Source organism: Mycteria americana, chromosome 5 (assembly GCF_035582795.1).
Source record: "Mycteria americana isolate JAX WOST 10 ecotype Jacksonville Zoo and Gardens chromosome 5, USCA_MyAme_1.0, whole genome shotgun sequence".
Classification (NCBI taxonomy): Eukaryota; Metazoa; Chordata; class Aves; order Ciconiiformes; family Ciconiidae; genus Mycteria; species Mycteria americana.
Window position 1 is genome coordinate 11,369,315 of NC_134369.1, and position 26,518 is coordinate 11,395,832.

Sequence of the window (26,518 nt, forward strand, 5' to 3'; positions counted from 1 at the left end):
ACAAGGAGTTCACACATAAAAATGTGCAACTTAGGGACTTTTACACTTACCAGATCATTTAAATCTGAAACTTAGAACTATAATAGTAAAAGTAAAGTTAGATAATAATAATTTGTCTACTCCAAATATGTCAAGCCTTATAGCTCAATAGGTACAGAAAAGATCTCAAAACCATGCTTTTTTCCAAATATTAACTCAACTCGTCTAGACTTGGGCTTTCTCTTTCCAGCCATCTCATTCCTTCAAAATGGGAGTTATTTATTACTTATTTCTTAAGTACTCTAGTGTCTCCCTAACTTCCAAATTAACATATGCTATACTAGAGCTTTTCCTCCCCAGCTAACACGACTCTGGATCACTAGGAACAGTCAGCCATCGTTTTAGTTCTTAGTTATAAAGGGGAAAGGAACAAATATTTCTGAAATCTTTATTAATCTATTCTCGATTTCTACCTCACAGTAGCCCCTAGGAGTTTGGTCAAGAGACCTTTCCAGCATATCTGATTTACAGCTGTCAAATCACAGGAAACTGAGTATTAACTATTATCGTTATTAATTGTTATTGAATCTGACAGTGTCACAGAATACACTTCAAAGTACAAAGTTGGAGGAAACCTCCAATTCTTGATATTGGGACTTGGTATCCTCATATGTGTATGTCATAATAGATAAGAAAAATTACACCCATAAAATTAAAATTTCTTCCTATGGCTAGTTCCTTACAGCTTGGTAACCCAAGGGTGGGTCTCAGACATTTTGCTTTGGCCTACGTGCAGTGCCATTGAATGCCGTCAGTGGTAAAACCCTCGCTGTATTCAGAGGGATCAACTGGACCAAAGTCCAGTGCTTTTGAGAACCCCTCCCTTAACATATAAATCTAATCGGTTTTCCGATTAGAACCCCTCCCTTAACATATAAATCTAATCGGTTTTCTTATCGGTTTTCCTAGGAAACTTGAGGTCCTCTGAACAAAGGGAGAGGTGTCATATGAAGAGGCTAAGAAGGTGGTACCTTCTGTTAGATGTGGGAGCACTGCTGATTTTCCCTATAAATCTCCAGGACAGCCACCACTGCCATCACTCTGCATGTCACAGCTCACCTCCCTTTCCTGGGGTGTTTTTGTGTCACAGTAATGACTGCAGTCTAAATACGCGTAAAGTCTTGGAGCAGGAAGTGGTTTTATAATACAATGTTATATTAATCTGTTGGTTTCCTCTGTAAGTGTCCAAGATTGCATATTTTTATAAAGTCAGAGTTAATCATGACCGCTTTAAGTACTTTGGTGTTTTACAAAAGAGAGAGGCAAAGCTACACATATCTCTTGGGGCACTGGTGTCCCAAACTGGATGGGAATTGGCATGAGGTAGGAGATGAAAAGAAAGGCTAGGAGAAATCAAGAGTGGGTTTGACTATTTGGCTTCACATCTCTGCTCCTCCACAGATTTCTCATGTGGTCTTAGGCATGTAATTTAACCTTGTAGTGCCTCAGCTCCCCTTCGAAAATATGAAATCACTGAGATAACAGTGTCCTAGCTGACAAGAACATTCCAAACACACAGACTTTCAGTGGTACAAAGATGCAGTAATGGGAACCATGTATGAACCTGAAATATTTGCAAGCAATCCCTTTTCAATCTAAAAGTGCACAAAAACAGCAAAGTGAGTTCATAACACGTCTAATTTTCCCATCAGCTGAATTGGTTGTCCTGCTTAATGAAGTGAGCCATGTAAACAACACACCGTCAAAAACTGAGTTATAACAACTCTTGTCTCATCTAAGGGACTATTCTAGGAACGTTTTCACGCGATCCATACTCTGTCAGGGACAGAAATATTCCTCCCATGTCTCCATTGATATCAAGAAGCAAACCTGGAGTCACAAACATCTGCCAATAACCAACCACTTTGATGGGCTGGTCTTCAGAAGGTCTAAGTCAACAGTAACCTAAACCCTGGATCCACTACTGTGTCTCATTACAAACACTGCTGACTGCAACTCTCTCATACAACCTGGCTTAGCTCTCTTTTACTGTTGTTTTTCTGTGATATTAATGATTTTTATTATCTATAACTAACATGGTATGTTGGCATTTTTTTGAATTTCAAAAGGGCAAGTAAGTTTAGGAAAGAACGGTTAACCATCTGATTGATCAATTTTATTGATCAAGCTTTTGGGATTTTTTAACTGCAGGTTGGAACACAAAGGAGGAATCAAAGGACAAAAGCCTCAAAGATATTCATGCAAGTAAATAAAATACCTGGAATTGCACCTAGAAACTCCTGTGTGGCTATTTGGGGACATTTGTATATTCTACAGGCAAACTTAGATAGGATTTTATTTTTTGTTAAAACCTATTTCTCACTGAAAACAGTGCATGAACCCCCATTACTTCAGTAAGAATTGTCTAGGTCCCACACAGGTAGTCTGTGCAGCCAGATCTCTGCACAGCCCAAAATTTCCAAGTGGCTCTGAGGAAGAGCTCTTATGAAACAGAAAGAAAGTGTTAGCCAGAAAGCCTTTAGACCAGGTCTGGCTATCAGAAGCTGGAATGACCCCTGTGGAAGGTGTAACTGCAGGCATAAGTTTGAGCGACAGACAATCTGCTGCTGAGTAATTAAGATCTCTGCTTCCTCATGCTGAGCTTCAGCTGGTGGTTGAACGCTTGGCAGGAGATGACAGAAGGACAGAATATAGTTTTAGTTTGGACGGACACCTGGGTCTGAAATGCAGAAGTCATCAGCATAGGAAAGACATCTGTACTTCATTTGCAGATGAAGTAACTAAGATAAGGTGTAGGGAAAGATGAGCAACATAACATAGAAGTAGATGCGTAGGGTGAGACTGCAGGTCCTTCCAGCCTGTCTCCAGCAGTGGATGCCTAAAGGAACGCTATAGGCACCGGGCAGTCATATGTGATTCCTCCCCTTAACACTTGCACAGCCTCCAAGCATTTTTCAGTTCAGGAGCTTTCTAGATCGGAAGTGGTTTCTAAGCATTTGGTTAATCCTCAGTGGATTTCTCTTCAATGAGCTTGCCCAGTCTCATCTCAAGCCCATGGACTTCTGTCACCCAGCTCATTCTTTGGCTCCACAAGCCAAAGAAAACACCAGCATAATGCAAGACCAACCATTCTTGCACAGAACAAGTCTGTCTGGCCTCGAAAAGGATAGAAAAGCCCTACTGCAAACAGCCAAGAGGAGTATGACTAAGAGCCTCATTAAATTGGTTTTTACAAGGTGCTGGGAGTATTTTTTTTTCTTTAAAGAAAAGACATTTTCTGAGGTTCATGGTAAATTTCAAGAGTGAAAAATAATGACATGTAATGTGAGCTAAAGCTCGTCACCAGTTCATGACTGAAGTTTGCTGAGCCTGGGCCTCAGACAAGTGCCAATATCAGACAGAAATGCCATTTTAGAGAGCCAAGCAGGACTTGGCTCTTTACCAGCTTGATTTACTCAAATATGAATGTCTGAAAAAGTTCAGGGAGCTGCAATGTTGAAAAATTGAAGATGACAGATTACTGGGCAAATGGCTAGATCAAAGCTGCGGTTTTTTTCTTCTGAACAGATTTTGCAATGCCTATATTCAATAATTATAATAATTTAATAATTCCTCTTTTGGCTTGCACAGCAGAGGAATGCAACACACATTAAACCAGCATGTTTTTCCAAAATATTTAAAATATAAATAAAGTATAGCATTATTCAAACCTAACAAGAACTTTTCCCGTTTTAGTAAGAACACAACATACCAATTATTGTAATACATTTAGTTAAGATCAGCTTGGCTTAGTTGACAGGTGATGACCAGGAATAGACTCAGAAAAAGCCTCCCATTTAAGACCACAGCGTGACAAGCGTGAACACTAGCAACTCCGTGGCTTCAGTGCAGTCCTCAGCATCCTCTGGCTCAATGGGGATGCCTGGTTTTGTGAGTTGTTAGATAAAGGATGCTCCAAGAATCCAATCCAAAAATTCAGGAATGAGTGCAGGAGTTATTCTATCGATTTTAATGAGCTTCAGATCAAGTCTCATTTATACTGTATATCTTCCTCACAGTATGCAGTAGTTCTGAAGCAGAAAGGATGCAAAAAGGATCTGGCAGCTCACTGGGAGCGTTTCAGTGGCTTCACATTTTACATACAGATTGTTATTTTAATGCTGCGGTACAGCAGCAATTTTGGGGTTACAGTTTGGGTTGCAATTTAATAAAGTAAGAAACAAACAGGTACGTCAACGCAATTCAATAGGTTATTTAGTTAAATAACTGTGACTTTCTGCAGTGGGCTAGTGGAAAGATGGATCGTGGAGAAAGAGAGCTGGGTGCAGCTCTCATACCTCATATTCCTTACCTGAAACTGTGCTGCACTTAATTTTTTCTGAGCCTGTGCTCACATTACTCCGATTGCTCTTTGTCTGACATCAATATTTCTTAGACTCCTCTGCAATTTTAATACTAACCTTGTTCTTGCAAGCAAACATGAAAATTGATGCCTTTTCATCGCTGCCCAAATAGACTCACAAATAGGTCAGAGAAGGTCAATAAGGTGCTACCTCCTCTCAAATAAAAGAACAAGGGGATATTAATGACAAAGCAAAGCTCCCAAAAGTATGTCTACAGTTTGGTCACTAGGACAGCAGACAGAGCTGAAGAGGTACCTGCTGAGAAAGAACATAAACAAAGCAAAGCTTCTTGCTACTGCAACCGTATTGCTTCAGTCTCTGAGCTCCTCACGGCAAGGGTAGCAAACGTAGTCTACACTGCACTGGGGTTTTCGGTGCTCGTCCTTCTGCTTGCCCGCCGTGCTGCCCCTTCCTCAACACACTCGGTGTCGCAGCAGCAGCTGCTCTGCACAGCATCCCCCTCTGCCTCACCGCTCCTTCCACCCCGGTGAGTACGTTTTCCTAGCCCAAACGCATTTGAACAGCGGCGAGCAGCAGATCAAACTTGGGTCCAGCGTGCTGCGCTCTGCTGGCAAATCCGCTCTGCTCGCAAATCCGCTCTGCTCCTTTAAACCAGAAGCGACTCCTAAACCTTAACCAAAAAATGTATTTATTAAATCCTCCCATGTAGAAATTAACTATAAATTAAACAGAGCATACAACAGATATGTGTTTGCATGATCACACACAGGTCTTTTAAATGTTAAGTGCTGTTACCAGAAATAAATAATTCCACTCATGCCCTCACCTGTGGAAGGATAAAGTAGCCTGTCTTCTGGAGAATGGTCCTTCCTGAAAGGCAGAGATGGCACGAAGGAATTCCCTTCTCTGTCACGAACTTTACTTCTCAGTCTATCAAAGAGCGACCCAAGACTACCCTTCTGTGCAGGGTCATCCAGATTGTCCTTGGAGGTGTTCTTGGGCTCTGGAGATGAAAGAAGGAGGTACTTTTCATTGCAGGTAAGTATGTCACCCATGGGAGCCCCTGGAGGAGTCTCTTTAAAGGTAAACTTTTCTAGGAGTCCTGGGACATCCTCCATCCTAGTGCAATATGATTTCTGAGGTATACTGGTCATCTTGGAAGGCCTAGCATGAGGACTGTAGACTGGGAAGGACACCTCCTCGCTGTAATCCCTTGGAGATCTCTCTTCAGAGCCGACAGAAAAATGAGATGGATTTGAGAGAGGGCTCCCATTTCCTAAATATTCTCCTGCCCACTCCCCTACTTTCAGCTCCTGTGGCTGAGTGTTGTTTGCTCTATTATTGTTACTGTTCCTTTGGCTTAGGGAATAGCTAGGAGCACTGGGGAAGCTGAAGAAAGCTTGTTCTGAAGAGGCTTTGGCTTTGTTGTCTGAGTCCTGCTTTAGTCCTTCTGGAGATGAGGTTAGAGGCTCCAAAATGGACCTTTTGATCGCATTGGCTATGAGCCTCAGTGGTGATTTTGGCTGGCCAGCTGCATGCTCCCTGGCAACTGCATCTGGACTCCTCAAAGCATCTTTTGTGTCAACTGGCAAAGCTGGTGGAGCATTGTCTGCAAATAAGAGAGGCACAGGACACCCAGACAGTTTGAACGCATCTTTTCTCCAGTCAGCATCCTTCTCCTCTGAAGCCCCCAGCGCTCCTTTGTTTCGATACCCTGGACTGGTTCCACCTAAGTCCATCCTGTTTGAATCATACGACAAGGGTCGCTGTTGAGCACAAAGTACCAGCCTCTTTTTTGCCTCCTTTAATTCTTGCTCAAGCTTTTCTTCTGGGTGCCTTGTATTTTTGCCATCTTTTTCTTTCAAATCCAGAGATGACAGCACTTCTGTCTTCTTGTTAAAATCTTCTAGTTCAGAGGTATATTTCAGGTTTTTTTCCTTCCAGCCCTGGGCTGCGTACGTCCCAATGTCACCATCTATATCTTCAGGCTCAGAAAAATCAGCAGCCGGTGCCCCATTCCCAGGAGGGGTCCGTGGAGAACCTCTAGTGCTGCTCTGAAAAGGACAATGGGGCACGTAGAGGCGGATGCCTTCAGGCATCTCCCTGGCTTTTTCTTTTCTTTGAAATACTGGGCTGTAGGGTTTGAAATGTCCTCTTGTAACTTCTGGTGGTTTCTTGTAAGAAGCCAACTGTGAAGTGCATGAAAAAAAGACTATTTTAGTGGTTAAAAATATTGTTTAATGTATCTTTTATTTCATATAATATTTTAATCAATTGCAATCTTAACATAATACTAATAAACATAATATTTACTGTATATACACATAGATACACACACATATATGTAGATTTTAATACAATAAGAAGAAAATTTTTTCTCCCTAAAGGGCTAATATTTCTCTAGGAGAGGAGATCTAATACTGCTGGAAATTTTAATAGTCTAAAAATAATGTTATTCATGCTAAGAATCTGTCATATCTTTATAAATTACCTTTAATATTTTCCTTAGAAAGAAACAGTCCTATCTATAGGAAAATAAACAAAAGCAGATCTGCTCTGTTCTCCCGTGTGCCTTCCAGTTGCATCACCTTAGAGTTTCCAGCAAGCACAAGGGCCCACAATCCATCCTCTCCAACTGCTTTTGTAATGTTGCATGCTTACATAGCACAGGTAGGAATGAATGAACTGACCCAGAAGAGGTTGTAAAATGCGAAACAGTAGTTTTAAAAAAGACAATTATTTCTCTCTTATGATTATTTTTCCTTTGGTGAAGATATAAATTCATTACTCTAGCCACCAAACTCTTCTGCTGGAGATAGTAGCAAGCATAAATGTCTACATTATCTAGCCAGCAGACCAAAACTAGAGGGGTTTTTTTCTTCTTAAAAGGGAGGCATTTTATCCTCAATGCTATGTGATAACAGATGGTGAGAAGACTAAATTCCTGTTTCCACTTACGTGCCAGATTCCCAAATTCACATGGGTGAAGCCATTAATCTGTCTGACTTCTCATTTCCCAGAAGCATCAGAAGTAAGGTAATAATGATTACTCCCTGTTTCACAGTTGTATTTGATGACTAAAATTAATATTGGCCAGGATCTCAAATAAAAAAACATGAGAAACACCAATAAACAAATAAACACCCTCTTAATCCTCTCTCTTTAGAGTAAGAGAAAGGCCGCTATGTGCTGCTTATGGAGTGGGAGCTGAAGCGTGGAGTCACCTCTCCTTGAGCAGAGCACGGCCAGGCAGCACCGTGCAGCTCTGCTCCCCTGGGACGTTCCCTTCCTGGCCCTATTGTCCTGGACCGGATTTCAACTATCACTGTGGACGTGGAAGACTTGATTTTTTTTTTTTCTAACACAGACCCGAGGTCAAGCAATTTTAATCATGTTTAACCCAAGGGTGAGGACAGCGGGCTAGGATGCAGAGGACGTGGGCTGGTCCCCACTCCACCCAGCTCTGAGTCTGGGGAACGTGCTGCCCTTTGCTTGGGACGGTCGGTCACAACTCCTGCTGCAGCACTGTACTTCCGGCAGGCCCACCCTTCCTCAGTCTTAAAAAAAAAAAAAAAAAAGGAAAAAAAAAAAAAGAAAAAAAAAAAGGCATACAAGACAATGGAAATCCTGGGTCCTGAAGGAAGCTGAAGATGCTCCTGTGCTGTGGAGTCAAGTGTGGAGCCAAGGGCCTGCTGCAAATTAAGGAAAGAAGTCCTCTTTCCACTGGATGCAAGGAGTAAACATTATACACGGGCACGCCTATGTCTAAGGGCTGTAACGGCCTGAGATCCCTCAGTCTCCTATGCCAGGTTTCCGGTGGCCAGCACTATCCGAGCCCTTACCTCGGCTCCCAGATTTGCTCTCCAAGGCTGGTGCTGGCATTTGCCTTTCGCCCAGTGACGCACAGTGATCAAGTGGCATTTAAGCCACTCGGATGTGACACCCTCTCACCCCACCGCTGCTGGTACCTGGCCGTGCCCAACATGCCACATGTTTCCATCCAGCCCTACAGCCATGCAGGCAGACCAACAGCCAGCTCGGGAGCACCGGGGGACAGAGATTTGGGGGGTTTCCTCTTCTTTGGGCAGAAACTGTGGTACAGAGGAAACGTGGCAGCGAAACCCGAGGCTGTGAGGGAAAGGCAGGGTGGTGGTGCCTACATGTTGGCTGATGCAACAGGTTAGGGCCTAACTCTCAGTGCGATTGAGGTCTGAGTCCCACAGAAAGCAAATGCCACTTAGCTGCATGATTTGGGAATGGTATATCAATCAGAGCATCCAAGTCTCTTCCCTGTGTAGAGCACAGGCATACCTCCAACTTTTGCTGGTTACTGTGAGAACCAAAACTATTTGAAAGAGCAGAGGATGCTCAGACAGCCTGCCGAGAGCAGACATGCCCCAACAGTTGTTACACTGGTTTTGCTCTGCACAACTCTCCTTTGTACCTGTGTTTGGGAGTGACCCTCTCCAGGACCACTTTGGCAGTTGGCTGAGCTGTCCTTCCAGTGTAGCCCAGGTTTCTTGCTGGACAGTAGAGGGAAACCTGCCAAAGACACAAATTTTACCATCATATTTGTATTGCTTTTGTTTTAAATAAAGTTTGCAAATAAAGAACGAGAGGAGAAAGTTAAGAAGTCATCTGGATACAGTTGTACCTGAGGAGCTGACCTACAGTAATGAAGTTTACGGCCTCACTCACATGCGTGTGCACGCTGTGCCAAACACACGTTGACATTTGCAGCAGTGGACCTGAACTGCTTCCACTTTTTAGCTGGACATAGTGAAGCAGCTTTTGAGTTCCAGGAAACTTTCTGGAAAACCAGCCCTCTTTAGAGGGCTTTCAGGCATTAAAAGCAGAGGCAGTCAAAACATCCAGCGACTTTTGAAGCTTTGGGTAGTTCTGGGAAATGAAGAAAACTGGATGACTTCTGAGAGGGCTGTCCGTTAGCATGGGAAAGAAATGGGAAATGTAACCACCTGCAGGCAGTAAGGACAGAGACAATCCTGCAGCCTCCCAAGCCAGGCCAGCGGGCAGCGCGCTGGGGGGTCTCCCAGGGTCAGGCAAGGTAACTAATTGCTAAAGGTCTGGAACCAAAACTGGCACAGACAGACTTAGACGTGCTGGAAACAAAAGTAGGGAGGTAACTTGCACCTGAAGGGAGTAGTCAGGAGGCTCTCTAATTTGTGCCTGTGGGAATTTTACATAATAAATAATCTTTGGATAGAAGAAAAGTATCCCAGGGCCAAGATATTACCATGTCAAGCTTTAACATGACAAGTATATTTACAGCTGAATTATTAACTCCCAAACCCAATTATTAGTTTATAAGCAAACTTTGGTTCTCTTATGTAGGAATTAAGAGCTGCATGAGGACAAGAGCAACACACCAGAGAGAGAAGACAGTTCCTGCATGTGGACTTCAGAAAAAGCAAGCCAAGGAGAGAGGCCAGCTTTCCTTTCCTCTCAGTCTCTCACCTGTGCGTTCCCAATCTTGATGCAATTTCTTACATTCAGTCAAGAGCAGAGGGAAACAATGAGCTGGAGTTCATTAAGGAACTCCCATAGGGACCAGGAACGAGGAGCTGAACTGAGACAAACCCAGTTTTTGTCACCTGCTTAAAGGGATACCATAACTCTGGTCTGCTGCTGGTCTTGCTTTCTGTATCTTTTTGCAATGAGTTTTCAGGGGAGAGGAAAAGAAAGAAACAGAAAAACCACCCTTCGTACAATTTCAGACACATTGAGAAAGTCCAATGATGGTCCTCTAAGAAAGCAGCGTCAAACTTGAGCTACTCCGTCTTCATTTTCACAGCCTATCCCCACCCTACCCCGATTCTCTGTCCTCAGTACGAACGGTCCTCCTTTCCCACCCACGCGCACCAACCTTTATATTCTGTATAGTGAATTGACCATGGGAAAAGGTGAGAATCCAGAATGAGGGTGAAAACCCACTGTTACCCATATAACTGAGCCAGGGGGGTTTAGCCTGATCCACTAAAGCCCTTCACCTCCTGACACGGGCAAACATCATGGCTCAGCACACCAAGGGGAAATGCAACTGCTGCGGCAGCGACAGCCATAACACCAATGAGGGCTTAAAACCCACATCCCCGGGGTCTGCAGGGTACGGCACATGCCCGTGGGGAGAACTACTTCCCACTACAGCTCTCGTGGACGTGCATAGCTTACAAGGACAGGGCCTGCACATGTGAGAACGTCACTTCGCGCAAAGCCACAGCTTGCTGTCTTTCACAGAGATAACGGGTGTATTCCCACGAAGACGCTGAACCCATATTTGCAGCTTCACATTCAAAACAGGATTTTTAAAAAAAGTTCCCTGGGGCACCATCACGATCTGCTTGGCCCAAAAGCTACTCGAATTGACCAAGATAAATGAAGGGGGTGGTGTTCCCTGTGGCCATGCGACGGGGATTAAAGATTTTGAAAGGTAATATCCTGCTCTGAGCCTTTCAGCCAATAGAACCATGACACTGATTTCCTTTCCTTGGCTGCGTACCTCGTGCTGTTTATGAAACATGTATTTTGGGAAATAAGTCTGAAAAGGAGACAGATTTTTCTTTCATGTGACTGAAGACCATATGAATTCTTGTAACCAAATATTAAGTAGATTAAATATAGAAACTAAGATTTACAGCGTTCCTCCAGAGAGTAAAAAATGCCTTTATTCTGTTCCCAGCATAGGCTGGACGTGCTTTACACCTCGTTTAACAGCGTACTTGAGGGTCGGACGGATTCACGCCGCGCGCCGCTGCCCTCCCAAAGGCTTTTAGCTCCCTCTAGAGCCCGCTGAGGCAGAGGGGAGAGGTTTGGGAAACAGGGGAAAACTAGCTGGCGAACGACTAACGCCCTTGCCGAGAACAAGCTGCAAACGAGCGGAATTGAGAGTGACCCCCGGTCTTCTCTTCTTTCCTCTCTCACGGTCTGTCTTTTTTTCCCCTCAAACCTGGAATAAGCATCATCTTTCTTTGGTCTTTTAGAAACCGAGATCAATTAAGGCAAGATTTTAAATCCAAGCCTTTGGTGAAGCCAACACGTGATTATAAGCCAATCCTTAAATGCTGTACAGTGCTCAGAGACAGCCCTGAGGCTGACACAGATGCCATGAGACTTTGGGGGCACCCTGCTCTGCCTCCCCGTCCCGGGCAGGAGACAGCCTTCCCCCGGGTGGGACACCCCAAGCGGCTGCTCCGGAGAGGCCTCGCAGGCACGGCGAGTCCCCTGCGCCTCGGAGGTGCAGTGAATCCCAGGGAACACAGCCCCAGTGCAGCCCGTCTGCCACAGCTGCCACTCTGGGGACAGCCCATGAGGATGGTTTGCTGAAGTCGAATTTGGTGGGAGCATCCTTTCAGGACTGTGAAATAGCCCCGTGCATCCTCTACTGAGATTTATTGAGTTATCCCAGATGCGTGGCACCGGGGGCCTGCCAAGGGACTGCAGGGTCGGTAGTGACAGCGCTCAGCGTACCTGCAGCCATCTGACTTGGAGGCGAGCCCGGCGCCAGGAATGAGAGATGCAGCTTGTCTCCTCTTTTGAGATATAAAAATTCTTCCTACAGTGGGTATTTGCAAATAATCTTGAAGCTTGTTTGTGCATTCAAACCAAGCAAACCAAGATGCCTCTGCTTGAATGTTGGTCCTATAACAGGCGCAGGAATCCTGCTTGTTTTGGGAGCAAAGCCCTTAACTTCTCTGAAGGCAACTGGGCCTCTGAGTGGCAGCAGAAATCCCCTCCGTTGCAGAGGGCAGCTGAGGGCAGGGTTAAAGAGCGGCTGTCACCACCATTCCCCAAAACCCGCTGTCTCCATGCCCAGAAACTGTGGCACTCGGTCACATGCACAAATCCCTTCTCCCCGCTGCTGTACATTCACGTTTTATACTGAAGGCTGTCAACACCTCAGCCTAACGGATACGACTGCATTTCTAACCAAGTTTTCAGAGGTTTTGGGATGCTGGTAAGCTCACCCAGCTCCCATACCAGCATGATCAATCCTGGCAGGTACGTGCGAGTCCTCAGGGGGGACTGGGCTGGCACTGCATGCGCTTGCAGAGGGGCTGTGCCGAGGCTGCCGGGTGACCCCGTTATGAGCAGCAGAGGCATGACCGGGGATGGCTGCCTTGATTCCTTAGATGCAGCCCCAGCTGCAAGGAGCAACCACACTGTGTTTCAGAAGCGAATTGAGAACAGACCAGATCACTATTGAAATCACTGCATTCCTGTGCAATGCCCACGGGCAGAGAGGGGTCAGCCCTGACCAAGTGAAACTGCCAGAGGACAAGAACTAGTAACACTCATTTTCACCAGCTCACCTCTTGGGATGGCTATTAGTACTCTTTCCCTTTCCGTAACCCAGAAACATCACCTGTTTTTTCCAACAAAAAGGAAGTGATAGAGCACCTGTAGGCGCATGTAAATAGGCACCTCCAGGAGCATTTCTAATAAGCGATACTCAAAATGTTAGACCCACCATTGCACCTCATCAAAAGCAACCGGCACAGGCAGGGCTAGAGACAGGGGTGCATTTTTCTTGGCTGGAGAATTAGAGCAGACACCACTTGCTGGTGGGTGTAATAACGTAGAGAACAGTCACGCAAAAAGGGAATTTGATCATTTCAGGACAAGAAAATGGAAAGGAAACATTTGTTGCATTTTAGATCTCTGTTTTCTCATCTAGTGACTCAAAAATACAAAACTTTTAAAGGAAAGAAGGAGAAACAGACATTTAGGAGACAGGAAAACAAAAGACTACAAAGAGAAGAAAAAATTGCTTCTCAGAAGCAATCGCTTCTCAGGCTTTACTCACTCGTTTGGAGTTTTCTTCTCCAATTCTGATACTTATTTAGTGCCGTGGAGTGCAAACTGTTGGCTCTCTGCAGCGCTGAACAGAAACGGAGAAGACAGATGGTCAGCTACTGTAGCAAAAGCCAGAGAGCGAAAATGGGGGGGGGCGGGGGGGGACGGGACGGGACGGGACACGACACACACTAAACCAAGCAGTGGGGGGGTCGTTTTCTAACCAGTCCCCCCGGTGCCGGTCCCGATCCCGGTGCCAGTCCCTCTCCCCGCGGCGGCGGCCGGGAGGGGGCAGCGCGCACCCGCCGCCGGCCCCGGCCCCGGCCCGGTCAGGGCTGCGGGTGGCGATCGGGATGGCAGGGAGGTGCCCGAGGGAAGAGAGCCCATGCGGTAATTCTCGCTTACCCCCGAAGCAACGCTGGCTCTTTGCTCAGCGAAGCCGGCACGAGCAGAAGGGCAGACAGACAGACGGACACACACGTGGGGGGACAGACCGAAGGGGTAAAAACTTCCTAAGGATGCTATAAAGCAGCTGGGTGATGCTATACGGATGCTATACGGAGCTGAGAGATAGGCTACTCGTGAACACCTAGATAACGCGGCTGGCAGGGTGGGGAGGAAGGTGACGGCAGGGAGGAAGGTGAGATGAGCAGCCAGGGAGAGCATGAAATTGAGGAGGAAAAAGGATAAAATCCTTCATGACTTTTTCCATGACTGGAAAAAGGATAAAAACCTTCATGACAAAATCCTTCATTCCTTCCTTAGTGTCACACGCTGGTGGGCACCTTTTGGGGTTTGCTGCTGTCCTTTTTTTGCCCTTAACAAGGGCTTCGTTATTCAAGAGTCAATTTAAATTGCTGTATGAAATCTCCTCTTTTCTGTTTGGATTAAAAATGCATATATGGATGTGGGGGTGGTGAGAGACAGGAAGAAACAAATGCTCATGGCCTTTCACTTTCTGCAAAACCATTTCTTTGGCTGTTTTTAGCACATCTTTCAGTTTTGACCTTCTCCAGCTCCAGAAAGGAGTTTCCATGTGGAGGCAGACTGTTCCTAAACCTCTCCCCGCTTCCCTGCTAGCTATATCCTTTCCTCCTTGTGCTTTCGCTGGATACAAAAATTTTAAGCAGCTACTGATAGAAATACAAATTGAACTAAGCAGAGCTCTCCAGTGCCTCCCAACGTCACCCTTGCTTAGGCAACACTGCAAATATTGCATTGGCTACTAATAATGTCCAGACTTTTCGCTGGTGGGAAAACATTCATCCCACTCCTGCAAGCAAAGCACGAGGCACAACTGCTCCAGGTTACTCTGCATGCATGGAAATGCTGTTTCAGCTACAGCGCCCAAAAGGCAGAAATCCCCCCTAAAAAAAGACACCATTAATGGGTACAACCTGGCCACATTGCAGGTAACAGCCTCTGCTTCGAAACCTCTCCCCCCAGCCCTGATTTCAGCCCTCAGGAGGGGCTGCTGGAGCATCTCCAGGTGGGGACGCTGCTTACCATCAGCAACTTTGGATGTTTTGGGGCTTTCCTCCGGTGCCACAGGGCTCCTGGTGAGCGATGCCCACCTCCGGACAGGGCTAGGACAGGCGGGGGGCTCCAGCAGCAAAGTCCGTCCTTCGCTCACTTCAGACTTTGACGAGTCGCCGTTAAAATCAGACTCCAGGTCAGAGCTACAGGGAAAAAAGGGCAAGATAGAAAGGAAGTGGGACATGTCAGAAGACACACAGCATGGAGGTATTCGTTCCCCTTCAGTGCAACAAGCACCAGTGTCAGCCCTGACAGCCATGCGGGCAGCAGAGAAATAGATGTTTTTCAGCCAGAGCTGATGTCCTTATTTTGCTTTTTTTCGATGTGGTTATTACAGGACTGTAATTTGAAGTAGGTGCTACACAGCTGAGATATCCCTATTCCCATCAGACTTCTGCTGCCCGGATTCGCACCCACAACTGCTACGTTCAGCACCTGGAATCAAACTGGCATCGAGAGAGACTTGGGGTGAAACACCACAGTGCCCGGTTAGCAGGGACGAGCCCTTCTGCCCGCAAGGCTGTACCAAGATGAAGAAAGGGAAATAGCAGCATTTGCAATGCCATACTCCACCTAGAAGCAAGACACGAGCGTCAAAACTCTACACTTTTACACCTTTTTCCCACAGATTTTTGGAAATAAGAGGCATGCTGTAGGGAACTCGCAGGAGGCCAAATCCAGGGCAGCCTGCTCTTCTGCCCGCTTCTATCTTGGCAGAAGACAAAGCCAAGGAGGGTGAGGAAATGCTGAGGGATGGGAGGTTTTCTTAGCCTTCAGCAGTTTGGGAGAACCCATGCTGGAAATCACGCAGCATCAGCCACTTCGACCCCAAGGTGACAGATGATGCCGCGCTGGCATCCATGGCTCAGATTTTACCTCTGTAAAACTCAGGTATTTTGTTATTGCAAAACTTGGGTATTTTTGTTATTGCACCAGCATCATTTTTTATCGTGTCGGGCACCTCACGGAGCCATGGGGAGGGGTTTGGACCACAGAGAGCTGCTGTGCTTGGTCCTGACCCCACTTCTGGGTGCTGCGATACAAGACAAGGAGGGAGCCCAGAGGAGAGGGGTGAGGACAGGCACTGACCCAGCAAACGGGTCTGAGGCAAGAAGCCGGAAGAAATTGTAAGCATCAGTCTAGAGAAGAGAAGACTGAGTGAAGCTACACGAAGAGCCTTCAAACATGCAAAAGGCGCTTATAGGAAATAAGGAAAGGAACTCTTCGGGAGCCATGGGGACCGCCCATTGAACAGCGAGCACAATGAGGCACCTGAGCAGATCACAGAGGCAGATTCTGGCATCCCCTTATTTAAATGTAATTAAAAATGTGCCACACAAACACATGTGAATGGCACACACATCGTGACCTTGCCTCTGGGCAGGAGAATGACCATTTGAGGTGATTATTAGTTCTTTTTTCAATAATCATGGGATTTCTTTCATCTCTAAAGGCCAGACTGTAGGGAACAGGCACTTTCAGGCCTTCTGATGTGACCGCATTCCCACTGCCATAAATAAGCGTGCCACCGTCCCACTCAGCCTATTTTTAATGCAAACAATACTGCTAACCTAATTCATAGATTTATTGTGATGATTAATAGCTCTACCTTAAAAAAAAGAGGAGCTTACGCCATGAGTAGTCCTGTTGGCGTGGCAGGAGAAAGCCGTTTGGTGTTTATATAGCACTGCCTTGTAGAAAGTAAAGATTTATTGTAACAGCCCAAGCCAGGAGGCAAGAGGAAGAAGAGCTAAAGGAAAGGCTGCAGACAGTATAACGCCAGGGTCAATGCAATACGGGTAGCACCCGCCAGTCCTGCACCCCTGCTTCGCCCAGATCAAACCAGCAGGGCTGGGAGGCTGGGGCCAGCGAGGATGGGAGCACAGCTCCAGGTGCATTGCTCTCTCCATAGGCTAAATCAGAGTGGCCTTAAATTTCACCACTAACACATACTTTTTAGGTATCTTTCAAGCTGTTTCAAGCGTACTTATATATATATATATATAAAAATACAAATATATGAAGCCTTTGATAGCTGAGATGCTGTGTGGACGGGGAGATACCACACTGAGATTGGGCAGAGTGCCACGCAAAAGAAGAAGAAAAAGACCTGCCATTAACATTGATTGATATATTTCTGTTTTAAAGAGCAAAATGTTTATTTTCCTTGGCTGGCAAAGACGTAAGTGCTATAGTACGAAGCTTCTCCTCTGATCTCTGCTTGATAGGTGGTCATTATTCACAAATACCTAAACTGCCTGAACTGCAAAGCTGCGTCACCGAGCTGGTCGTTTTCCCCGTCCCACCGAGTGCCCCACAGCCAGCTCAGCAGTGCCATTTGTCACTTGCTATTTCTCTCATGCCCCCTTTTTAGGCAGAGGCTGGCCTGCCGCAGCCACGTGAGGCGAAGGGCGCCCGAGCTGCTGCAGCAGCGGGAGGCTGACCTCAGCGCCGCTGGCACCAGCCACGCCGGTGACAGATGCGGCGTCACCCCTCGCGCCGTGCCCCGCTGGCGGGGAACCAGGGGCCTCGCCGTCCAGCCGCAGGGACTGCTGCAGGGACGGGAGCTGATCCCTCAGATCAGAGGGATTAGCCAGCTCTCATCGCTGCCCAGGCGCCGCGGGGGCACCACGAGCCAGAGGGTATTAGCGAGGGATACAAGCACACGCTCCGCAGGGGGGGCTGTCAAACAGGTAGGAAACCCTTCCCCGAGCTCTGCATCCCCCATGGGAGAGGAACCCCGGAGAGGTTCACCCTTCCCCAGAAGAGCACCCAGACCCATGCGGCAGAGCACAAATGCCATTTAAAACCACCGCACGGAATAGCAGAAAGTTGCATTTCTAAAAGCGTTGCTCTCCACAGGCTACACACAGCACCACGAATAGGTGTTTAAAGGACGTCAAGAATGTGAATGAGCTTCCTTACAAAGCAGTAGCTCTGTGTTTGCAACAGTTAGCTTTAGGTTTGCCTTTTTTTATTTTTCCCCTCCTCCTCTTCCTTTTTAGTTCTCAGTAAGGAAAACTGCTTTACTCAGGAGATACCAATCTAATCTTTAGACGGAACTAACTCCCACAGAATCCTGTCCAGAAAGCCAATATATTCTAATTCGTACGCAGAAATCAGGCTTCCTCTGAGGCTCCCCAAGGACCATCAAATTTCAGATGTCTTAGCAGTGGGCAGGCCCTCCGATGTCCCGGGAGAGGCCCAGGGTGCGGAGCTGCAGGATGATGCCCAAGGTGGGAGGCAGCCACATCACAGGATGCACCTTTTGCCACAACACACCCACTGCCCTAATCCCTGAACTCACATTTTTTGGTACACAAAGAGCTGAACCCAGGCTGATCAGGGCAATGTTTTTCTCTCTGATTCAGGCCCCTGTGTGGGATGTGAATGTTTGAAGATTTCCTGCAAAGTGAGTCATGTGTCTGGGGGATTTATGGCTGCGGTAAAGAACAATTGTTATTCTGAGCGGTTTATCTTTCTCCCTCCCCCCCCCCCTTGTATGTACATTCAGTACTATATTTTGTTATATTTTTTCCTTAGTGTTCCAGAGAAAACCAAGCTGCTCTTATGGGTTTTTTATAGGCTTATTTGTATTTTAAGGTACCTGCTTGCATCGCTGGTGACCATGACTCGGATAGCGAGAAGGTTGTGCTCGGTCATCTCCTCCTCGGGGATGACCCTCACGGTGGCCCACTCAGGGGAAGGGGGTGAGAACCAGCTCTCCAAGTCACGGCGCTCGGGGATGCTCTTCACCTTCTTTGGGGAAGTGGGCTCGTCGGCCACAGGCAGGCAGCGGTCTGGGAAAGCACAAAGGTGATAGCAGGGCGTTAGGGGAGGAGGGAGTCTACGGGGGGAGCTTCACCCCCACGTTCGGGTGGTCCTTGGCCATTGCCGGTGGTTTCCGCATGGGGCCCCATGCTGTTCCCACGGGCACAGGCGAGGTGCATGCACCGACAGGCTGGCACAGCAAGAACATCCCTCCAACCCCGTACAGCCCTGCCAGGGTTTGTCAGCTCAGATGCAGAGAGGAGGAAACTTCAGGGGCAGCCTCAGCTTTTGCAGCTGCAGGTCCTTGCTCTGCCCAGTCAGGCTGGGTGCCTGGTGGCAGCAGCAAGACATCTGCCAGCCACACAAGCAGGCATTTAGGGTCTCTTTTCAGGCTCCTGATGTACGTGTGCATGTGGCAGGAGGCAGATGGACCAACCTTGCTTGGCTGGCTAAAACTTCAGCCTTTTATTGCAAGTTTAGGTCAATTCAGGACAGCCGGAGTGAGCAAAATAAACACAGGCTCTTCAGGTTATTTTTGAGTGTGTACAGGGAATACAGACACTGATTTGGGAAAAGAAACAGCATCACAGCAGTTAAACAGCACCATCCCTGAACTTCGCATTCAGGCAGGAGGAATAAAGAATAAAGCCAAGTTTCCCTCGCTCACCCCAGGCGATGCAGACAGAGCCAAAGACAGGAGATCATCTCTCCCTGTGAAATCCTTAATTGCTGAGCAACCTCATCTATCCACAACCTCCTGCATAAGCAGATACAAAAATGTATCAGCTACCCAAGTTCCCTTGGGGTTCGGTGCAGAAGGGACAAATGACAAGCTCTGGGAGAGTGGCTTTGCTTGGTTCACCTTCGATGTGTGGTGCTTTCACCACATTTAATTCAACACTATTGCTTCTAATTTACACCTGTATAAGTGGAAAAAAATCAGACCTGGGACATGGCTTATTTTCTCATCTATTAGAGCAAAGTATCTAGTAAACATCAATCAAACTCCTCTTTAACTTGCAGCTCCTCCATTTATTGCAGGAGTGCACTCACCCCCGTCCTCCACCTTGCAAGGGTTTTTAACCTGAACGCCAAGCGCGTGCATGGGTTGAACACGGAAAACAAACCCGCCGGGAGCAAGAGTGCTACGAGGAAATCCCAGACGCATGAGGAGGATTACATGCACCGCAGAGCCCGAGCGCTGGCCCACGGGACCCTCCGGAGCAGCAATTCCCCGCCCGCAGTCCCTGCGTCTGCCCCGGGCCGTCGCACATGGCTGTTCACTTGCACCCGGGAGGCAGCGGCCACCGGGCACTGCTGCTGCTGGGAGCAGACACAGCAGGTACTGCAGGTGCACGACCCGCACCACGCCGAGCTCTAACCCCGTCTCAGACCGTTTGGTCCGTCCACCGCTGTCCCCTCCCCGTTACCATTTCTGTGGGTCCTCAAAACAAACTGTGACGACAGAGCTACACCTTTATTGCGCACGATTCGGGTAGCTCTCAGCCTCCCCCAGAAAAAGAAAACTGGTGTTCTGAGCTTCTGCACCTCTCCCAGTTGTTGTTTGTGCTCACCTCCTTTCTATGTTTGAAAATAAGCACCACCGAGGAAAGCCCAGCTGCTGGTGGCAGGGATGACCGCTCTACAGGTACAGCTCTTGTGCTGGCCAGCTGAAGCTCCCCTACTTGCGCTCACAGACTGCGTAACATGGCTTTGCAGTCATTTTTTTAGTAGTTTTACTGATTAGGCTTTTCCCAAGCGGCACAGAGCGTTGCACTTTTCGAAAGGCTGTGGTGAGCTCTGGTTTTTCACCCTTCATAGAAGTCAGTGTATTTTCTTGGCTAGAAAACTCCTCAAGACTTCACTGCTCACAAGAGTTTTGTTTTATTTTGTTTTTTAAATTCTTCTACTTTTATGTACAAGAAGCCAAGGAGGACAGAGGAGTGGCTCACTGCTTCTCCAGAGCAAGATGCTCCCATGTGAAAACATGTGCTCAGGCTCTACGTCCAGCTCACTAGCACCACAGCAGCCACGTGTTTCTTGACCGCAGAGATTTCATTTCCTTTGGGAGATGAAGGAAATTCATCCCTCTGCGATTTTTATGTCTGACTTCTACTTTGGCCCAGCCAGGCCACCCACCCCACAGCCGCTCGCAGGCGGTGCACAGCAAGAGCAAGCGCGGCGGCGTTCGGGTGGCAGCGTGGGAGTCCGTGGGTCAGCGGGGCATAGCTGCCCGCATCAGGGCACAGCTGCCCTTCCTCGCACGGGGGCACGAAACCCTCCTGGGAATGACCCTCTCTCCCTTAGAGCTGGGCTGGACCATGAAGTGCCATTCCTACCCTCCAGAAGCAAAGTAGAAAGCAGTACTGTCAGCCAATTTGTAAAACCTAAGCCCTTCAACTCGACTTTCTCCTTAAAAGATGCTGCATTTTATATGAAAGTCAGAGCAAGCAAAACCAAACAAAAGTTTGCCAGCTCTGCCTATAAACTTTGTACCCACGCTGGCAATAAGCACTGCCCAAGGTCACTGCAAGCGGCTGGTAACGAAAGTCAGTTTTGCCATTTGCTTGCACGCTCGGTACGTATTCCCTTCCCATCCTGTGCATTAATGCTTTCCCCGCCACGCTAACAGGAAAGAGGAGAAAACATGTTTATGACTAACAGACACACAGCTGGAGAGCATTGAAACCCACAGACAGCCTACCTAAAACGGTTCCCAGTGCGGTTCCTGAATGGGAACAGATTTCCAGTCAACAAGTCCCTCTGCAATAGCCTGTTACACATCCAGTTTTCAATCATTATAGACATAATAGGCAGAGCTGGTGAAGGACCTCAGGATGTCATCCAGGCCACCGGATGATGGTGACAGATGGCACCGTCACCTCTCTCTGAAGAGTTTCATTTCTGTGCTTGCTTTTTTCCTTTTCTTTTTTTTTTTCCTCCTTTTCCCCCCCCCCCCCCCTTTTTTTTTTTTTTTGGTATCATGGCATCTCCCCTTCTTGAATTCTGCACCTAAAAGCTGACCCTCTCAGGGATCTGTTAGACAGCCGAGTCCTTTCTGAGCAAGATAAGTGTGCATTCACAGCGATACTAATCAGGTTTAAGATCTGCATCCTGCATTAGCATCCACCTGGAGCTAGTGACAGATGTCCCTGCCCATGGCAGGGGAGTTGGACTGGATCTTTAAAGGTCCCTTCCAAGCCAAACCACTCTAGGATTAGAAAGCAAACCCACTCCTTACTAACATACTTAATCAATATTTGTATTGTGACATATAAAGTTGAATAAACTACGTTGCACTCGACTCCATAAAAGCAGAAGCTGGACCGCCTCGGTGTTTCAGTGCGTGGCATGCCCACGTTTGCTCATTAACTCAAACACTGGCTTACACATTCTGCAGGACATTCAAAAAGATTAAAGTTAGTGCCGCCATTTCTCGTCACAGGGCTGCCCTTGGGTAACAGGCTCAAACAAAGATGTCCCAGACACCCAAGTGTCAGGGGTTTTTGTAGGCTCTGGTGATGTTCCACAATTTGACCGGTCTCTCCTAAAAAGCAGCCCTTCCTGCAGCGCCGGACCGAACCCGTAGCCCCGCCGGCAGGCGCTGCACGGTGAAACGCAGCCCGGCGGAGCACTTCAGGCTCCCGCGAGAGAGAGATTTCAGTCCCCAAGAAGGCGAGGGGTACGGACCGAGCACAGAGAGCAGGGACAAGCTGCTGCTGGACTCGTGTAAACACCGCAGAGGAAGAGCGCGGCCAATTCAAACAAAAGCCTGGAGGCTCCGCAGGCCTGGAGCCCGCCTGGCAATTATTACCAGCCTCTCCACAGCAATGCAAACAAACCCCATCGGCCAGCAGCTGAGACTCCACCACTGGCCATCGCTGCCGTTCATCTTAAAGGAGTATCAAAAAGGAGAGATATTCTCTGATATAAAGAAGGAATTTAAAGAGAAAGCTGGGACTTCTTTGAAGCTCTTATTTTGCACAAAAAGATAAGACGGGCTGTCTGAACAAATTTCTCCTGAATCAGCCCACAGGCTGAGTACTTGCACAAAGGTGAGGCACGCATTATTCTCCTGAACGGCTGCTAGGCTAAAGAAGCAGCAGCCCTCGTACCTCTCCGTTCCGGCTGCGAGCCTCGCAGCTCTCCCTGCGTCCTGGGCAGCGTCAGGTCCTCAGTGAGACGTCAGCACAGCAGTGCCGAGTGGGAGGACACTCATTTTTTGGAAATCTGACTCCAGGGTGGAAACCAGGCTCTAAACCTCAGTGCCCTGATTCTCATCACACCGCAGGCTGAGAGTTAAGCACCTCAGGCCGGCACCTCTAGTGACCATTGCAATTAACTGGTCACGCACCGAGCTGGCCGATAAACTGGCCCTCGTGGAGGAGGCAGACGGAGCCGAGCTGGAGGCCGAGCTGCGCTCGGGCAGGGGATAAGCCCAAGTTGTTCGGCACTTCTGGGCACGGGCAGCAGCCCCCCCTGCCGCCCCTGCTCTCTGGGGAAACTCAAGCTCTTGCAGAAGGATTGAGGTGAGCATTCAGCTCCTAAATCCAAGGTGGCAATTCCCACGTAAGCTCCGAGATACCTAATTTTGCTACTGCTTGAGTCCTTTCATAAGTCTGTGCCTGGCTGTACTTACCACATTATCCCACTTCTTCACCAGAAGAGACAAAAATGGCCTTACTGCTATTCCCAAAGGGGAAGGGGCATGCGGGTGGGCCAAGCCACTCGTCTGGGATTACCCAGGCAGCCTGTGACGCTGCGGGCACCTCCGGGGCCAGACGGCACTCTCGCTCCGCATCAGGTTTCCTCCCCAGGACAGGAGATTTTCTACTAGAAGCTAAGAGACTGAGTCAGAGGAATTGAAATTTATCAGATAAACACATAAAACGTAAAAGCTAAAGAAGCATCCGGTCTGTGGGACGGGAAAGGGCACATCCCCGTTTCCTGCCGATGCAAACTGGTGCCGTGCCACTGACCTCCATGGGGCAGCACCAGGCGTTATCAGAGGAGAACCCAGTCCTCAGGAAACAGTCACTCAAAATAGCATTTGCATAAGATCTTACTTCATTTCCATCATGCTCACTTCAGATTTCCTACTATCTATGTCTCAGCATGCTAAAGACCTCCAGCAGTGAGTACGCCTGCTCCGTAGCACAGTTTGGGCTGGAGTCCCTACTAATCCTTTGCCAAAACGTTCAAGTAATTTACTCGGGGGGGCACGGACAAGCCGTGCATGGGAAGGCGTTAACCTTAGGTCACAGTCAAGCCACCAGATCTGTTATGTGAGTATGACTGCAGGGACAGGCAATGCACACAAGTATCTCGCAGCACGCTGCTGTCCAGTTAAAGTAGAAACATCCTAACAACAACTGACTTGCATTTTTTAGGTGCTGAAGTTTCCTAAGCTAGTCAGTATGAGTAAGCCAGGGAGCTACCGTGCTAATTTCCAAATCCTCCACGTCCTTGGGTGCTTTCCTGCCCGTCTGAAGGGAAGCGAGCAGGCGGGGCGGCCCTCCCGGCTCTGCTCGGACATGAGCAGCAGGTCCTCCGCAGCCTGCGCAACCCCGCGTTTGTGCTGCCTGTTTTATGGACTACGCTTACACAACTGTAACTTGCTGTCTGAAGGTCTGGTGGGATTAAGAGAATTTAGGTTCTCCATGCCTTAAGTTGTTGTTAACCTCCTCCTTACTCCGCTGTCATCCACACGTTATGATCCTTCCTCATCCATCACACTGCCCTAGTGCTTTGTTTTGGCCACACCATCGCCTTTTTCATTAATCTCCCAATTCTCCTCTCTCCTCTCCCCTGCCAAGCACACTGTGCCTTGCCAAATTTATCCCCTACCTCCTGGTTGCCTCTCCCCAGCTGCCCTTCGCAGGGTGATGTCCCAGCAGGTTCCCGAGTGCTCCCTTCCCTCCTCTTCCAGCTCCAAACCCCGACAGCCCTCACGCAGTTACAGGCTGGCTCTGCTATCGAGCCGGGCAGTTTCTGGGGCTGGGGACATCTTGCTGGCTCAACAGCAGGTGGACCTCGCCCAAGGCAAGGGCTTGGAGGGGCTCTGCTCATCCACGCAGCGAGAACGGCTTTGCGGTACCACAAAGCCGGCCTCACGCTTTCCGCTCCTAAACCACGCGACAAAACCACAGGTCCCGTGACAAAATCGGGCGCGGAGCCAGGCGGGGTTGAAGTACGCCGGCCCGTGGCTGCGCTTCGCTGCCGAGCGCAGCGCGGGCAGGAGGAGGTGAGGCTGCTCTCACCCTCGCCACCCCGAGGGCACGAACGCACCGACGAAGGGCACGCTGCACCATGGCGTGGTGCGGGCGACCGGCCTTTGGAGACCGCCCTGCCTGCCCAGCCAAAGCCTGGAGTGAGTTCATTCACTTCAGTACCAGACTGCAGCCCAGCAGGACAAAAGCGCTGGATTTTTCTCCCCCCACTTCAAGAAAAAATCTGAGTTTCTGCTCAGGTGGTTTGGGTTCAGTTCCTCAGTAATATACTTTCCTGAACAAAATAAACAAGTTACTTGAGAGGAACTTTCCAAAGGATCCAGAAACCCAAATCCTACTGAATTCAGGAAAACCTCTGTTTTAACCTCTCTATCCTCTGCTGCCCATGGTCACAACAGCAATACTAATGCTTCCTCCTTTCCTTGCTTTGCCACAGTTGCTGACACAAAGGGCAACTCGGGGCTTTAGGAAGTTGTCCCTTATGCAGAGTTACAGCTAGAAAAACCAATGCATCGATCTAAAGCCCTTTAATATAGTAAAAAATTTGCAATGCATCTTGTAATGCAGAGCAACGCTCAAAATACTGGTGCATTCACGTGAGCAGTCTCAGCTCTGTTCAGAGAATAGCCCCAGGGCAGGGACGGCAGATCTCCGTGGCCTGGTGGCCCGGGGCAGCACCCTTTCCACACGCAGGCTCTATCGCCCGCCTCTTCACTTCACCTCTTCAGTCTGAGCTCTCCTGATCAGGCTCCTTGATTGACTTGCATTGAAAGCAAGTAACATGGCTTTAGGTTTTTTGGGGGTTGGGTTTTTTTTTTTTTTTTATGCAAGCAGTGGAGCTTAGCTGCCTTCAGTTATTTAAACAGCAGCAAGACAGTAAGTGATTTCAACAGAACAATCCTGCATTCATCTGGCCCTCCCACTCAAACACGATGAAAAATTTGGATAAACAATTTCTCCTTTGTCTGTATTTCAAAGCCCACCTCATCCTTCTCACACTGGGAGAGAAACAACTGTTTTCCTTACAGGGCAAGGATTTAGCTAAACCGTGTGGTAACTGAGAAGTATCCCTAAAGCTTCATCTGCATGGCTCGCATCTGGGTCAGCGCTCATCTGGAGGTCAGGGCTGTTCAAAACTCGTTCCAACATATGGGCCTGGCCAAACGGTCCCTGCAGACCCCACAGACAGATGCAAACCTCTTTCCAGTAAAACACACTTCTATTCTCCATTAAGCGTTGTGCCAAGTTTTCCCAATTCACCAAGAGTGCCAGCTCACCCTTGCATTTGAGAGACAGCAATTTTTGCGCCAAGTCTCGAGTGAGTCAGAGATGCAGCCGGTGAGGGACAAAGACATTACAAGATCTCTGCAACACTGGGAGGGTTTACAAAACCTGGAGGTGGGCCTTATTGCAGCTGCACAGATACGGCCAAGCAGTACAAATCCTCAGTTTTTCCCCACAGCACCAATAATCCAAACACCACGGTCATTTACTCACGAAAGGTAAATTAGTGAGACCGTTTGGACGGTAAGACCATCTTCAGCCAGTTCATGGCTTCTGGGTGAACTTGCAGGAATTCACCCATCAGACCCAGCAGAGACTGCGGCTGAGCGACTGGACCACTCAGGGAAGTTTGTACCGAGAAGCAGAGAAGGCAACAAAGCAACCCAAGCCTTCGGGACGGCACGGCAAGGCCCTGTGCTGGACTGCCAGCCTGCACCCAGAGCCCCAGCCCCTCAAAATCCTTCACCCGCTTTAGGGCGGGACAGGCTGTATGAAGATGCTCCCATCTCAGCACGGCCGCCG

General features: G+C 48.2%; 1 protein-coding gene across 9 annotated transcripts in view; it reads right to left on the bottom strand.

Annotated features, from left to right (window-relative positions):
• The window catches only part of MICAL2 (microtubule associated monooxygenase, calponin and LIM domain containing 2), a 111,799-nt gene that overhangs the window by 18,811 nt on the left and 66,470 nt on the right, over positions 1-26,518 (bottom strand). For all 9 annotated transcript variants that reach the window (XM_075502115.1, XM_075502119.1, XM_075502118.1 and 6 more), the window contains 5 exons: positions 18,319-18,511; positions 14,682-14,854; positions 13,186-13,260; positions 8,809-8,906; positions 5,191-6,553 (listed from right to left, as the gene is read on the bottom strand). In XM_075502115.1, the coding sequence (XP_075358230.1) occupies positions 5,191-6,553; positions 8,809-8,906; positions 13,186-13,260; positions 14,682-14,854; positions 18,319-18,511 (1,902 nt within the window). The remainder of the gene's footprint in view (positions 1-5,190; positions 6,554-8,808; positions 8,907-13,185; positions 13,261-14,681; positions 14,855-18,318; positions 18,512-26,518) is intronic.